The sequence below is a fragment of the Lathamus discolor genome, chromosome 22, assembly GCF_037157495.1.
Source record: "Lathamus discolor isolate bLatDis1 chromosome 22, bLatDis1.hap1, whole genome shotgun sequence".
NCBI lineage: Eukaryota > Metazoa > Chordata > Aves > Psittaciformes > Psittacidae > Lathamus > Lathamus discolor.
This window is the reverse complement of record NC_088905.1, coordinates 2900993-2916653: the sequence shown is the minus strand read 5'-3', so window position 1 is coordinate 2916653 and position 15661 is coordinate 2900993. Positions and strand designations below refer to the sequence as shown.

Below are 15661 nucleotides of genomic sequence, written 5' to 3'. Positions count from 1 at the left end.
TTTGACCTCGTACCTTGAATACTGCGGTAAACCCCGCCACAGAGCCCGCAGCCAGGCCACTGTGCAGGAAGAGCCGTCTTCCTAGGGTGTACATTCCAGTGACTAGAGGTAAAACACCCTTTTGTAAAGCAAGGCAGCACTTGTGGGTTGTGCGGAGCAGCAGGACAATGCCAGCCTTTATCCCAGCGAGTCAGATGGAAGGAATGGGACCTGCCAGCTGGAACCCATTAGCTAAATACTTAATGTGCAGAACGGGGCTCTCCCCTATTCCCAGCAATGACAGTATTGACACAGCTGGTTCAAAACACCCACCAGGCTCTCTGTGTGCTAAAACATGACAATGATTTGATGCAAACTTCACCAAATCCTTGCTGTTTGACACTAAAGGCTTGTTACTGTGTTTGTCACCCTGCTCTGCTAATGCTTGTGGCATTCCCTGAGCTGACAGGGATACATCCACCCTCTCCTGCTCCTTGGAAGGGGAGGATGGCAGCGGGCAGCAGCACATGGGTCAATGGCAGCTCAGCACCGATCCACAGCACTCTTCCCCCTGGAGCAGCAGCAGCCTCAATGTTACCCCTGGTCAATCTTCCCCTACATCTGATGTACTGCATGTAGATGCAATGCATCTGCACATTGTGTTATCCATAGGGATAAAACCAGGAGCACCATTAAAATTGAAGGCCATTTTATTGTCATAGCAAATACCAAAATAAAAAGGCTTTTAATACATAAGAAGATCAAAGACAGCACTGGGAAAGCATTCCCATGCTCCCACCAGCAATGCTCGGGTATCACCGCAGTGCCACAAACCTGGGTTTGCTTTGTTAGAGTGGTTTTAAAACTCGGATCTTCCAAGATTTCAGATGATGGAAAGAGGCCAAAATGTCAGTTAAAGGGAGAGATGGAATCACGATGTAGTGACAGGTCTGGGAAATAAAGGAGATCAGACATACAAGGAAGAAACCCAGATGCAACAGTGGATTCTGGCTTGTGAAGCCTGGTTTCAACCTTGCTTTTTGCCTTTTGACTCTTGTGACAGCTGAAGTGACAAGAATGATTCAGCAGCAATGTTTTCAATTACAACAAGGAAAAAAAAAGCATTAAGACCTATTTATTCCAAACTATTGTCTTGCTGTGAAGTCATACAAAAACCACCCTTTTTAATACCACTTTGGCTTATTTGGGTCTTTTCGTTAGCGAAAACCACTCATGTAAAATGTAGTTTTCAGTTACTAATGGAAATCTCTTAACTTGAACGTAGAACGATCCCAAATGAGATCATCCTCAAAGGTTTAGATACTATTACCTCATCTGCTATTCCCTGTTCATAACCCTATAAAAGGCAGTATTACAGCCTACCTACTGATGCCATTTTGACTGCTGTGCTAATGTTGTAGGTGTGGAGATGGAACTTCCCTTTGCTTGTATTTCCCAACAAATAAAGCTGACACAATAGGAGATGTGACTTTCCTAGAGCAGAAACTGATGCTTATCCTTTAGTGTGCATTGTCACTCTCCTTCCTACCAGGGGAAAGAAAACTGAAGTAAGAATACCGGTACCAGCAGCTGAAATCCCTCAAGAGTTCTATCTTAGTGTGATCACCTTATTCAAAGGACTAATGCATGTTTCAATCACTGAAGAATGAAACCAAATGTAGTGGGTAGCAAGTGCTGGGGGCACAAGATTGCAAATGCAACAGGCTGGTTCTCTGACAACTGAGTTAGCACTTACACTTGTATCAGCTCATATTAGTATGTTGGCCACAAACGATAATGGCAACTAATAAACAGACTCTGCTGCCAAGTGGCAGATGGATTAGGGACAGAAAAAAACCAGGACTGTTCTCTCTAGGTCTGAACTTTTGTCTTCGACACCCTCTCAAGCTTTGCATGTGTGTCAAACACAACCCTATTACCTCTGTGCATCTGGTATGTGAAGAATTCATTGGCTTTTGGAAGAGAAAGGTACATTATATGGCATTGTTCTGAGTAAAAAAAGGAAAATTCAACGTATCTTTGGACAGTTCAGAGACAAGAGGTTCTGTTCTTTGCCCTGTCACTTCTCACTTTGATGGTTTGTGTCCTTTGCTACCATAAATCTTCCTTTCACAAGGTCTATTCAGAAAACAACGCCCCAAACACAACAAACTCAGTTCCATTCCTTTCGGTTTACCTGCATGCCTTCTCTCTAGTAAGACACTGTAAACACTGAAATCCAGTTGCTCTTGCAGAGGCAGGTAACGTACTGTGACGTCTGTGGATCATTCAAGCAGTTACTTGCCAGCAACAAGGCTTTTGACAAAGTCAGGGTCCCTGAGACAAAAACGCTTTTCTCCCTATTTTCCTAACCAGGACAATGGGGCAAGTACCGTGCTTGCAGCCTGGTGCCACTGACAATCAACTCCAGTTCTCCAGCAGCACGCCTGTGCCCCTCACCAAGCAGCTGGGGAAAGCCTCAGACCACTGACTCCCCCCTTTTGTCCTCCCCAACTATGACAAATGGAAACCAAAGCAGTGTTAAGATGCACAAAAGGAACAGTTTGGGTCACTACCTGTAGTGGCAGTGGTGTAAGGCTTAGATCCCCCCATGGAAACTAGGGAACCTGCAGGATTTCAGCTGGATTTCTGTAACTCACTGTGGTCTCAGCTGCCCTAGCAAGGCAAACCAGGTCAGCTCAGACCTCACTAAAAGGTGGGTTTATGCATTTGCTACACCCTGCACTCTGGGCAGACCTGGAGCATGGACACAGGCTGTTAAGACCATCCCAGCACCCCATGCAGTGGGGGCAACCTGCTCTTTAGACAAGGTCTTCAAGCAGCTGCGTCTAGTGTACAAAAGTCTAGCACCTTTTTGTTAAAGGGGTTTCACATAAAGTACTTGAAATTTCCAACCAAAACAAGTTGTAGCAGCAACTCCCTCCCTCCAAAACCTCACCATTTCTTGACTTCCTACTGCTATGAGCCACCTCAGTCCAAAAAGGAAGTACCCATCTAAGCTGGCCTCTCCAGAGGAATTTGGTCTGTATGTCCAAGAGCAGGGAGAGGTGCATCTAAAGGACATACCTGGAGCTGGCTGCTTAGAAGTTACCAGGAAAACCACCCCATAAATACCACAGTCTAATTGTCATACAAAAGATTGAATGGATTAAGTCTGATTCGTCTCTTTCAGAACAGGAAAGGGGGAAAAGAAAAAGAACTTCCCAGTTCATGTTTTGATATAAAAGGAATAGAAATCTTTCAGTTGACGTTATGAAGTAGCTTTGAGTCCTCATTGGTTCCTACCCCATCTTCTTCTTGGATTCCTTCTGCCAGTCCCTCTGCAAATTTGGTCTGGCTTCCCGCATAGTCCATGAACATGTTGGGAATATCCTTGCCAAAATATATCTTGCTGTTTGCTGCAATCGCCTTGTATTTCATCAGCTGCAAGTACTCAGGAGTTAACTTCAGCTGCACAGAAAGAAAAGAGATCACCAACAGCTCGGATTCACTCAAAAGCAAGGCTGTGTCATGAGCACCCTACTTTTCCACCATGCTAGCAGACATGCTCATCCTCTCTTCAGCTGAAGAGGCACAGTGCCCAGAAGAAAGCTCTCTTTCAGTAGGTCTAAAGTGAAGCTCTAAATCCCAGTGACTAAATGGCAAAATGAGAAAGTGATGGAAGCAGCTGGGGAAACGTTCAATCCAAATGTACCAGAGATGCTCGAAAGCACATAACTCACTAAAAGCCCTCACAATGCAAGCTGCTGGAAAGAAAACACAACTGGCTTCTAGCCAGAGAGTAGATTGAAGAGTCTGTTCCGGAGAGCAGAGCTCATTCGTTCAGGATAATGACATTAGAACTGAGAGGATAGAGTAACTGGGACAGGATTTGTGCACAAGCATCCCACACCTCTGTCCATTCTCACTGACCCTTACAAAACAGAATTTTCCTGCTGGGATGGCCTGGGAACTTGCTGCAGGCACTTACAGCTTGGCATTTATCCATAGGATTTCTCTTTTTCCATTCTTTCTTTCAACTTCTTTCTTTGGCAGTACCAAGGCTTTGCCAGGCTAGTTACTTAGATGTGTAAGATCAGCTCTATCTGCTCGTTACCTAAACACTTATTTACTCTTAAGCCTGCCTGTCACTCCAGAGATCCCTGCTCCTGCTTTGCTTGCTTGCCAGCTTGCACATTGGAATTCATTGACATTTCTGATTGCAAAGGCAAGAAAGGGCAACATCAAAACTGATATTCTATCTACAGAGGGAGCCATGGCCCCATTAGCATCTAGCAGAGCTGTCTCTAGAGAGGACCAGGTATTTCATGTATCCTGATATACATTTATCTGCCCAAAGAAAATGAATTTGCAAATAGGGATCTAATTGTTTCAGGCTCAATAATTCTGACTGATGGCTTTGGTTTGCTTTTTGTCTTGAACAATGAGACACAACAAGCAAGCAATGAGCACAAGCAGCTCTTTTCCTGACTTCAGGTTAGATATAAGGAAGAAGTTCTTTACTGTGAGGTGCTGGCATAGGTTGCCCAAAGAAACAGTAAATGCCCCATCCCTGGCAGTGTTCAAGGCCAGGTTGGACAGAGCCTTGGGTGACATGGTCTAGTGTGAGGTATCCCTGCCCATGGCAGTGGGTTGGAACTGGATGATCTTAAGCTCCTTCCCAACCCAAACCATTCTATGATCCTATGAGTATTTCTATACAGCCTAATGTAGGGAGCTCTGCTTCAAGGCCCAACATAAGGACATAACAATACCTTGTTAGCCTCGGCTACTTTCATAGCAGTGTAGCATTCAGCATCAGCTCTCGCCTTCTCTCTTGCAAGAAATGCAGCATCTGGAAGCAAACACATGTTTTCATATTCAGAGTTTTATTTCCAGCCATGTTAGCACCATTTGCAGCTGGAAAACTTTTTAAAGTGGTCAGCACCACATCTAAACTGTACGGGATACAGTTTAGGGAAGAGGGAACCAAATGGGAAACACAGCAATGGGATCTCAATTTACATCTACAACACTGCAGGATGATAGCACGGAGTAAGTAAATTGCCTCTGCAACTGAAGACCTCAAAGCATTTTATAAACATAAGGTTTTTATTACCACCCCTGTCACGAGGGCTGAGAACACTCTTTCTTCTCCAGCCAGCCCCTAGCTCTCATGCTGAAAAGGCAGCAACTGTTCCAGTGCACAAGTGGGATTTGCCCGTAACATTTGCACGGGACTCACAGCCCAGCAGAGTGCTCTGGAGATGGAGTTTGGGATTGTGAATGCAATTCCCCAGATGGGATCTTCTCTGGGATGCTGAGGTTAAGATTCAGGCACGCAGAGGCGGGTGATTTTAACCTTCACCAGCTCTGCTCCTTGGATAGATGTCAGAGAACTGTTTCTTTGTAATAGCAACAATGTGTAAAGGGTCCAATCCTGCAGGATGTGGAAATTCCCTTACTCCTAGCAGAGACATTTAAGGAAAGAAACACTTCCCCTTTCTGTATTGGACTCCTTTTTCTCCTTCTCACTTTTTCTCTATCCAATGCTAATGACATAGTATGAGGCCACCACATTGAGTGTAATCTGCCTGGTTTGCTGTGATCTCTTGACATCCCTTCTAGGACAGGGAGCCACACAACTGGAACACAGTCTGGATTTTGGAGTTGCACAGCTGGATAAACCATTTGTTTTCCTATACTAGCAGGGAGTCCTGTGAGCTGCTACACTTCAAAATCATGTCAGCAATTGGGAAGGGTTGGCCTGCAACTTCCTCTCTTTCGGCTAAAGAGTGGTCCCAGTCAGAGACACCAGAAAGAATGACGGAGACAGGAATCCTCTGCCAGCAGAGTTGAGCTGAAGGCCTGACACCCAGTGACACACATTTATAAGAACTAAAACCCATTGTATTTCCGTGAAGAACTTCCTAATGAGAAGCTGCTGATCTGTAAAAGTCTTAATTGGCTCCTCTGTGGCCTTCTGCAAAGCCTGACAGGGCCTCTAATGAAGGTAATTGAAAATAAGGCCCTGTCACTCGGAGCTGGAAATGCTGACCCCCTTTTCATGTCCTGGAATTTCCTTAACAAAGCAGTTTATCAGAGGGGTAGGGAGACATCATCTTAATTTAACAGTACAACCTCCCAGGAAGAGCACCTTGAAACAGAAGGTTCCAAGAAGCACAGTCTACAAAGAAGCATTCCTATTCCTGCCTCTGGTCAATCCTAGTTCCTTAAAAGTAGTCAGCTGCAAACCTAAAGGGGGGTGAAGAAGCAACAATGCAAACTAAACAGTGAATGTCAGCTTGGACTGAAGGACATGGTCAAATACACACATGTCAAGAACTACTGAGCTCCATGAACTGCTTCAGGATCTGTAGACAAAATTAACCATAGAACACTGACTTCCTACAGACTCACCTTCAATCTCTGAAATCCGCTTCTCTGTTTCCTTTTCCATCACTTTCTGCCCGTAAGTTATTTCAGCAACTTGCGCAATCTTTTCTGCCTCTGGAATGAAAAAGAACCCATCCACGTTGTGGTCACACAGTCCTCCTAATGCCAGGAGCAGCTTCACCCACCAAGGTCCTCACCAGCCCCTTCTGGTGAAAGTAAATTGTGGGAAGACTTTCCAGCTCTCAGAAGGCAGCAGTCTGCCTCTGTGGGCAAAGCTGGAACCCACCTAAAAACCCTTTGAGTTTCCCTGGAAGAGTTTCACATCAGCAGCCAATAACCACAGCAGAGATCACCCCAAAGTGAACCAAGTGCATCCCTCCCCAGTGCCTGGGTTCTTTTTGCTGCCTTCCCCCCACACTCCCCCTCTTCAGTTCTTCCACCCCTTCAAACACAGATATACAGACCAATGAGGGCTTTCTTCCTTTCTGTCTCTGCTTCCTTCTCCACCACCTTCTGCTTCTGGGCTGCAATCAGCAGCTTTGTCTTCTCACTCTCCCTAATGAGCCAGAAGAAGCCGGTTACAAAGAGTGATCTTGCTGAAGTGGTGTGGCTGCTGGCTCAGTCCTCTTTCAAGCACACGTTTAGGGCAGGCAGCACTCAGGTAGTGAGCACATGTACCTGCACACAAAGAGCTTTTCTTCTAACCCAAAGTGCCTTTTCCTCCCCTCCATAGCAGGAAGACTTTCTAGCCAAGCCAGAATGAAGCCCTCCCTGCTGCTCTCTGCAGGCTGCCACAATGCCTTCTACAAGAGGCATAGACTGTTCACACCTAGGTTTTTGGGGCTATTGTTATGAGGGATTTAAGCAAAGTAAGACATCAAAATCCTGTGAAAGACTTGTCCTCACTGACAGCTGATCTTCCTCATTAAGGAGCTTTGAAACCACCCTTCATTCCATCACATGGCTCTGTGTATGTAAAGAAAATACTCTGTTCCTGCTCCCAAACAGAGAAGACAGATTAGAGTCCAGAACAAGCCTCTGCTAACACATATCCTACTGTATTTATGGCAACAGATTAACAGGCTGATTTGGATTTTGACTACCATGACTTCCCATGATACCAAAAGGTTGTACGGAATGCCAGGGAAGCAAAATGGACAAGAGGGGCCTTATTCTGGCCTACCCAGACTGCTGGCAGGGTGCTCAGAGAACATAAGCATTTCTGACTGATCAAGTGCAAGAGAAGGCAGCTGGCTCAGAGCATTGAGAAGGGATCAGCGTGTCAAGTGCTATTAAAGAAAGTTATTGCAAAGCTTCAGCCTGTTGAATCAACAGTTTCTCCATCCCAGACAAACAACAGGATTAGTGGTGGACTCTCTCCACCTGCCACTCACTCCCATGCTCTGGGAGGCATCTTTAAAACAGGGCCAGTGTCAAGAGGAAGGAGACTGTGGGCAATGAATTGCTGTGCTCAAGTGCTCAAAAGGGAGGAACAGTTTCTAACTTAGCAGCGACAGACACGTGCATGTCTGCTGCAGCCTCCCCAGGCCCCTTCTGCAGGCAGCACGAGGCTGAGAGCAGGCCTGGCAGAGGGCACACTGATCACTGCTTGCTGTGAAAACACATTAATCTGGATGAGCGATTCTTTTTGCTAACACAAAGGTGCAAGTCTCAGGCACTTACATGAGCTCGTAATTCCTCCGGATTGTTTCAGGGATGTTTGGCTTTGTAACTCGAACTGCCTGGAAAGGGAGACCAAAGAAAACATAGGCAAGCAGCCAACAATCAAAAGCCAAATGGCCCCTGAGGCTGCAGAGCATGGGGGAGCTGATGCCTGGGGCATGCTCTGCCACACAACGCTGCAGAAACTATGACCAGGTCCAAAGCCCACAGAGCAAATGCAGGATTCAATGCTCTCCTGCTGTGATAGGAGACAATAAGCTGGGTAAAGCAGTACCCAGAGTACCACCACCAGAAACCCAACACATCAAAGCTGAGAGGAGATGGAAAGGATATGGTTCTCATTCCTTCACAGTTTTCTATTTCCTTTTAGCCCTTTTTCCCTTTCCTTTTACCCCTCCTTACAACACGCACCTTAGACGTCTCAAAGTAGAACTGTATAATGAATTACCTGTATAATTAATCCAGGGGCCATTGTAGTTAGGTCTTGCTGCAAGGCCAGTTTAAGGTTTTCATCAATCTGATCTGATTGGGGAGAAAAAAAAAACCAGGTAACTAGAAGTCCCACAAAGCAGCTTGTTGTCAACACACAGAGCTGGCTGGAAGGACTCAGATTTCTTATTCCTGTAACGTAAGTACCCATGTAAGTTTGATTTAGAAGTGCTGGGTAGAGGAAAAGCATCCCTGCCCCAGAGACAGGTTCCCATCTCTTCTCAGCGTGTCAGGCAGCACAGAGCAGCACCAAACACTTGGGACAGACCACAGGAGACAAAGTGAAACTCTTCCCAGTTCCCCATAAACCACAGCTGGAGTCTTTCTGAGCTAGAAGTAGCATCATTACGATAGAAATCTGTGCTCTAACCCACTTCCCCATTGGTATCTTCCCAGCTAAATGGTGACTGATGAGGAACTGCATCTCTGCCAGCAGGAGACAAAGCACATGCAAAGGCAGAAATATGAACTGGCTGCATTAGTTATTTCAATAGGCTGCAAAGAAATCTCCATAACGTCTGTTTGGCTCAATGGACACCCGTTAACTCGAGCATAGCTGAGAAACTTCAAAAGATAACACAAACCAAAGCCCTGCTTCAGTGGAAAGCTCTAAGGACAGCCGTGTTTCCAGTTGGGGCCTGCTGAGAAGTGCAAAGGGAAAAATCAAAATGTAATGGCCTTGAGAAAGTGATCACATCTCACTCCTTAATTATTTGCTTTGGTCCCGGTTCAGCTTTATCTGGAACTCACCCTCACAATGGGGCTCAGCCGGTTTAGGAAGCAGCTGTTATCAGTTTCCTGCACCTGCTTGCAGATGTGGGGGCAGAGAATGACATGAATGGGCTGTGCCCCACTTCAGAGCTGAGCCAGAACACATTGAGCTCACACAAAGAGTTACACAGGAGTTTATACAAGTTCCTTCTGTGCAAAGCAGTTGCTTTGAGGCCGTTTCAAGCAGTTGTTGTCAGCAGCTGCCAACATCTGGAGATTCCATCGGCAAAGCAGCCCCATAAAGGACCTGGAGGGGAACCGAGCCCTGGTTCTGCACCTTGTGCAGCAGCACATGAGGAAGCAGAAAGCCAGGCTTCTCGGAAAGCCCAGTCTGAACAGAGCACAGGAGTTTGTGAACAGCCTGTGTCTTTCCAGGCACAAATTCTGTCCATTTGGGGTCCAAAACCATTCACAGATACATTTCTGCCCGCAGTCAGCACTGCTGTAGTGCTGAAACACTGGAAGGCGCTTCTTGCCAGCCCAAAGCCATAAACAAAACACTCAGCACTGGCACCAACTGGTCTATTTCTGCTAAGAAACCACAACTTCAGGCTCTTTCCCAATGTGCTCTCCTGGTGTCTGGGCTGCCTGAAGCCAAGGAGGAAGGTCAGCAGGCTCTTGCCAAGTCATCCTGTTTCCCAGCACCAGGCACTGCAGCCACAGGCATGACACAAAGCTAATCAAACCCAAAGGCCAAGGAGTGCTTGCTCAAAACAGCTTTTCCATCTGGATAAGCAAAACCTGTGACTGATTCAGCAAGTCATGTTTGCTAAACACACAAATAACACCACAGAATTAATGCTCCCTTTCCTAAAGCCCTCCACTGCTACTGGCAGGTTTGGGTTTGGATCGTTCTTGTTACAACACACTGAAGCAGGAGTGCTAAGGAGGAAATGATGGCAGGTAGTTAACTATCCTGATCCCAGACAGGGCAGATACTGGATTCAAAGGTAAAAAGCCCATCAGTTTGGGGTAAGGAGCTCTGCATCAATAGAGAAGGGTCAGCTCACCAAACAGCTCAATGTAGACCTCCTGCAGCGTGTGGACACTGCAGAACTGGTTCAGCTCATGGTGAATCTTGTTGAAGATGAGAGCTTTGTCATAGTCAGCGGTGTAGTTCTTCACTATGTCATACACTGCAAAAGAAGAAACCCCTGGTCAGGGCTGGGCTGGAGGGATGCCTCAGGCTGGGCTCAGCACTTGCTTCAGGAGTCATAGTGCCCACCTGAAGGGAGGAATCCACCCCAAGAGAAGCTGGCACCACAAACACACACTTTGTGAACAAAGGGGAGTTTTTCTCTATTGCTCATCTATTTCATAACACCCTGACCAGTGTTCTGCCACCTGCTCTGCAAACAGGACATCTCACTACCAACAAGGACATCTCACTACCAACAACCCTCTCTACACTATCTGCATATACACATAGGTTGCGCCTGAGCTGCAGAACACAGAGATCAATGCACAATGAAGGAAGAACATCCCACACCCAGCATAAACCAGAGGTCTCAAAGCAGGCCTCCAGTCAGCCAGGCAGTTATACCACTCCTGTGACCAACAGGGTGCTAAAACACAATGAATTTGGGGAAAAAGGCTGCACAGGTCATTCTTCTTGGGCTGCAGAGGCAGGTTTTTGCTCCCAAACACCTTTCTCTCCCCTGCCTCTTGCACACCTTGTTCAAATCAGTTCTTCACTGAAGCATAAAGCCCAACAGGGGTGTAACAATGCAACTACTGGTAGCTGGATGGCATTTGGGCTCTAGTAAAGCAAGTGGCAGAGCAGAACAAGTATGTGCAAGAAACAATAAACACACAAAACATGCGGGAGAGCTGGGTTTAGGCTTACACCCAGGAAGTCTGGGGCATTACAAGGTACACGGCGGGGGGGGGGGGAATACCAGCTCCAAATCAGAGAATAGTTGGGGTTGGAAAGGACCTCAAGATCATCCAGTTCCAACCCCCCTGCCATGGGCAGGGACACCTCCCACTAAACCATGGCACCCAAGGCTCTGCTCAACCTGGCCTTGAACACCGCCAGGGATGGAGCATTCACAACTTCCCTGGGCAACCCATTCCAGTGCCTCACCACCCTTACAGTAAAGAACTTCCTTAGATCCAATCTAAACTTGCCCTGTTTCAGTTTGAACCCGTTACCCCTTGTCCTGTCACTACAGTCCCTGCTGAAGAGCCCCTCTCCAGCATCCCTGTAGCCTCCTTCAGACACTGGAAGCTGCTTTGAGGTCTCCACGCAGCCTTGTCTTCTCCAGGCTGAACAGCCCCAATGTTCTCAGCCTATCTTCATATGGGAGGTGCTCCAGTCCCTGATCATCCTCATGGCCCTCCTCTGGACTTGTTCCAACAGTTCCATATCCTTTTTATGTTGAGGACATAGCACAACCTCTTCACCACACCTCACCCCAGGAGCACAAACAACTCCGGACGGCAGCACCGGCAGGGTCACAGGGGACGAGCTCACCTGCGCTCTGGATGAGGAAGTTCACCACCTCGATTCTGTCGAAGTAAATCATCACCCCTCCACTGCGAAGGGAAGGCAAAGCAATGAGCAAAGCACGAAGCTGGGCTGGAGCAGCGGGGGACACCCCCCTCTAGCGGGCTGAGCCCGGCAGCCACAGCGGCTCCAGACGCCAGGTTTCAATCCGGAAACCGGATTATCGCGTGTGAACCCATGGCGAAGGCAGCGCAGAGCCTAAGGATGGGGCTGCATCACCCACCCCAGCACCCTGAGCTCGCCACTGGTTCCAGTTATGGGGGGGGGGGGGGGGGGGAACCCAGCCCCTGCAAACAGATCTACCCGTTTTAAAGCATGCTGGAGCTATCGGGGAGGAAAACAGGGAGAGGATCCAAAGTGTTTCTGCCAACAACAGCTCAACGTCTCACCTGGTGCCACAAGGAACGTTTTTCACCTCATCCGTCTGCAGCGTGGTCTGAAGAGAGGTTTAGGGGAAGAAGCTTAAGGATTTCCCACTTCATTCGCACATGGAACAGCGTTTTGCCCGTATCCCCCCCCTTCAATCCCCCAAGTAGAAGAACCGGGCCCGGCACCCTCATTCAGAGCTCACCGGGACGGTCCCGAGAGCCCTGGGCCGCAGGCACCACCATAACCCCCCCCCCCCCCCCCCCCCCAACAACCACCACCTCCACCAGCCGGCCCCGGCCCCAGCAGCACCTGCACTGACTTGTAGGACGTGATGAAGGGCAGCATGAGGTGGAAACCGGGCCCGCTGGTGGAGGTCAGCAGCGCTCCGCCGCTGTGGAACGGAACAGAGGGGCCGTGAGGGGCCCGCCTCACCGGGCGGCGGGGACGGGGAGCGGGGTGAGGTGGAGGCAGGGGGGGGGGAAGGCGCGGGGCTCGCCTCACCGGTAATAGACACCGATGTGCCCCTCCTCGATCTTGTGGATGGCCGAGAGGAAGGCGGCGGCGAGGAAGCTGAAGGACAGCGCCGCGATGGCGCCCAGCTGGGCCATACCCGCTCGGTAACGGCGCCGGTCCCCTCAGCGGCACCGGCCCGGCGCCGCCCTGGCGTCATCACAGCGCGACCGCGCCTTCTACCCCGCCAGGGGGCGGTGGAGGAGCGGCAGTCGGGAGACCGCGGGTTCGAGACCCGGTTCCGCCTCTTCCCGCATGGCTTTTGGGGTGGGGGGGCATCCCGCATCCCATCACACTGAACCCCCCCAACCCCTTATGTTTGGTCAAAGAGGGGGGTCTCCCCACCCGTTATGGGGCGTTGTTTGGTTAAACACAGGGGTAACAAGGGGAAAAGTGACAGCCGAGGCAAAAACACATTAAATCCCCCCCTCTATATGTTAAAGGTGGCCTAAAAACCACGGGCGAGACGTGTAAAACGCCAGCAAAAGAGAATAATTTGCTCTTTGATAGCTCTCCGAGGGTTCTCCCTAACAAACCCATCAGGGGGATTCAGCACCGCTTAGAAAGAAGGCATGAAATATCTGTGATATTTGTCAATCTGAGTTTTACAGCCCTTAAAGAAGTGTGAAAAGGCGTCAGAGATGAAATACACCCGGGTTAGGTTCATGGAAGGGGGGGTGGGGGGGTGGGTTCTGTATCAAAACACTTGCCCAGATTTAAGGCCTGGATAAAATGTATTAAATCTGTAAAGGTTTTAATGGAGCTGGTATGTGTTTCATAAATCACGGGCCTCCACTCAGCCCCCGCTCGCTTTAATAAGGGTAAACTAGGAAATTGCTCTGAGCTGCAGCAGAATGCGTTCATCTTGGACTGAAAAGGAATAGGTTTTTACATGGGGGGGGGGGGTGTTCTGGCTCACAGGAGAGCTTTTGCCTCATAACATCATTACCCTGAGCGGCAAACCAGCTGCGGGCACGTGTTTAACAGCATCAAGATGTGAACGCGCACAAAGGTAAATATTATTGGTAATAAGCCTGAAAAAAAGGAGAAAAAAGCCCCCCCAAAATCATTATTCCTGGAGCCAGGGCCAGGAACGTTCCTTGGTGTCAGTGTGGCAGCTCGGGTTTAACACAGTGGGCTTTGCTATATGAACAAATGCTTTATTGCGCTTCATCCCTGCCCCATTCCCCCCCCCCATCCCGCTGCAGTATAAAAACACCTCTTGGCTTTTACCATGGAGTCGATTGAGAGTTTGAAGCCCCCCAGCCTGCCCGCTGCTGCTCCATGGTCCCAATGGCATGGATCCAGGGTAGGGATGTGGTGGCCCCTTGGGATGTGCTGGGGAGCAGAGAGGGTCCCCCCACCCCGGGCACCGGAGCCTGCAGGGATGGAGTAAAGGCTGTGTAAAGTCTGTCTAACCTCATTAGCTGTCAGGAGGAACAATGCTGGGCTGGCAATAAAGGCAATTCCGAGCCTGTTGGCCATTAATCACCGCCTGACAGTTGGGAATAGGGGTGGAAAAACTCCGTCCCCGTGCTTCCTGCTCTGGCGTTTAAGGTTACCTCCGTGCGCAGCCGGAGCAGTGGGGTGGGAAGCCCCTGCTCACCAGTCCTGCCCTGTCCCACCTCCATCCCCATTTCTATCCCATCCCCGTCCCTGTCCCCATTCCTATCCCCATCTCCATCCCCATTTCCATCCCATCCCTATCCATCTTCCCGTTCCCATGCCATCCCTATCCCTGTTTCCATTCCCATCCCCATCCCTGTCCCCATCCCCATCTCCATCCCCATTTCCATCCCATCCCTATCCCTCTTCCCATTCCCATCCCCATCCCAGTCCCCATTCCCATTCCCATCCCCATCTCCATTCTACCCCATTCCTATCCCCATCCCGATTCCCATCCCCATCCCCATCCCCATTTCCATTCTATCCCATTCCTATCCCTGTCCCCATTCCCATCCCCATTCCCATCTCCGTCCCATCCCCATCCCCATTTCTGCTCTGGGTGCCACGGTGCCAGCCCCATGTATTGGCACAGGGAGCCCTAAAATCACCTGCTGGAACCCCAGGATTCCCAGTAACCGCTGCAGCTCCTCCTGGAGCACAGCAGCAGCAGCAGGGGACTGGATTCCAGTGCATGAATGCAATGAAAGTGCATTAAAAACTGATGTTTCAGTGGGGAGAAGAGGGCAAACTGCTCCTTAGCTGAGACCTAAGAGAGCATCTAAGCCCAGTGAGAGAAATCCATGGGAAGAGCTGGAGCTCTGCAAGACCGGGGGGTTTCTGCAGGGTGCTCTGGTCCCTCTGACATGGCTTTGAAAGGGAAAGAAAGTGGGGAGAGGGGGCCTGTGTTGGGGGAACACTCCACAAATGAAGTCCATCCAACGTTATTGGCACATTCTGGTGCAGAATTGCGCTCAAGTCTGTCCGGGCTCATTCCCTGTCAGCGCTAACAATGCAGCACTTGGCAATCACGGCCCTTCTGCAGCGTTGGCCATTAATCATCCCCTGACAGTCCCGAGCTGGGAAGGAGGAAACTGCTCACATGTGCTCGTTGTAAAGGGACCTTTCCTTTGCTCCCTGCCCACCCCAGCAGTGGAGGGCCCTGATTCCACACCCCGGGAATTCCTGTGACACATCTCATGGTGGTACAACCCCTTGGGAAGAGGCTTTTGGGAATGGGTTACAACACGGGGCATTCCAGCGCTGTTCTCCTCTCCATCCTCTTGCTCACCGCTAACCTCAGGAATAAGGGGGTTTGTCCTCAGGGAATGATCCCAATGGGAGCCAATGGTGCCGTCCTGCTCACCCCAAGGCTTTTCTATGTGCTCCCCATCGCCCTGCAGACGCCAGCCCCATGGCCGGGTGCCGGCGTGCCAGGTCATCCAGTAAATAAAGGAGGGCTGTTTCCAGCTCCCTGATGCTGGTTTCTAAAGGGAAATGATTAAAAGCACG

The 15661-nt window shown here is 49.3% G+C and overlaps 1 protein-coding gene across 1 annotated transcript; it reads right to left on the bottom strand.

The window, feature by feature from the left end:
- Positions 1–671: 671 nt before the first annotated feature.
- On the bottom strand, positions 672–12882 carry ERLIN2 (ER lipid raft associated 2). The gene is made up of 11 exons (XM_065659170.1): positions 12698–12882; positions 12506–12587; positions 12217–12263; positions 11795–11856; positions 10329–10454; positions 8507–8580; positions 8059–8117; positions 6840–6931; positions 6400–6489; positions 4755–4834; positions 672–3450 (listed from the first exon to the last, which is right to left on the bottom strand). The coding sequence occupies exons 1-11, from the start codon at positions 12802–12804 to the stop codon at positions 3241–3243; spliced, it is 1029 nt and encodes a 342-aa protein (XP_065515242.1). The 5' UTR covers positions 12805–12882; the 3' UTR covers positions 672–3240.
- Positions 12883–15661: the final 2779 nt, after the last annotated feature.

Coding starts and splice junctions, on each gene's coding strand:
- ERLIN2 (XM_065659170.1), bottom strand. CDS start 12,804: ATGGCCCAGCTGGGCGCCATCGCGGCGCTGTCCTTCAGCTTCCTCGCC. Junction 12,588..12,697: donor CACATCGGTGTCTATTACCG/GTGAGGCGAGCC, acceptor TCCGTTCCACAG/CGGCGGAGCGCTGCTGACCT. Junction 3,451..4,754: donor AAGTAGCCGAGGCTAACAAG/GTATTGTTATGT, acceptor CTTTCTGTGCAG/CTGAAGTTAACTCCTGAGTA.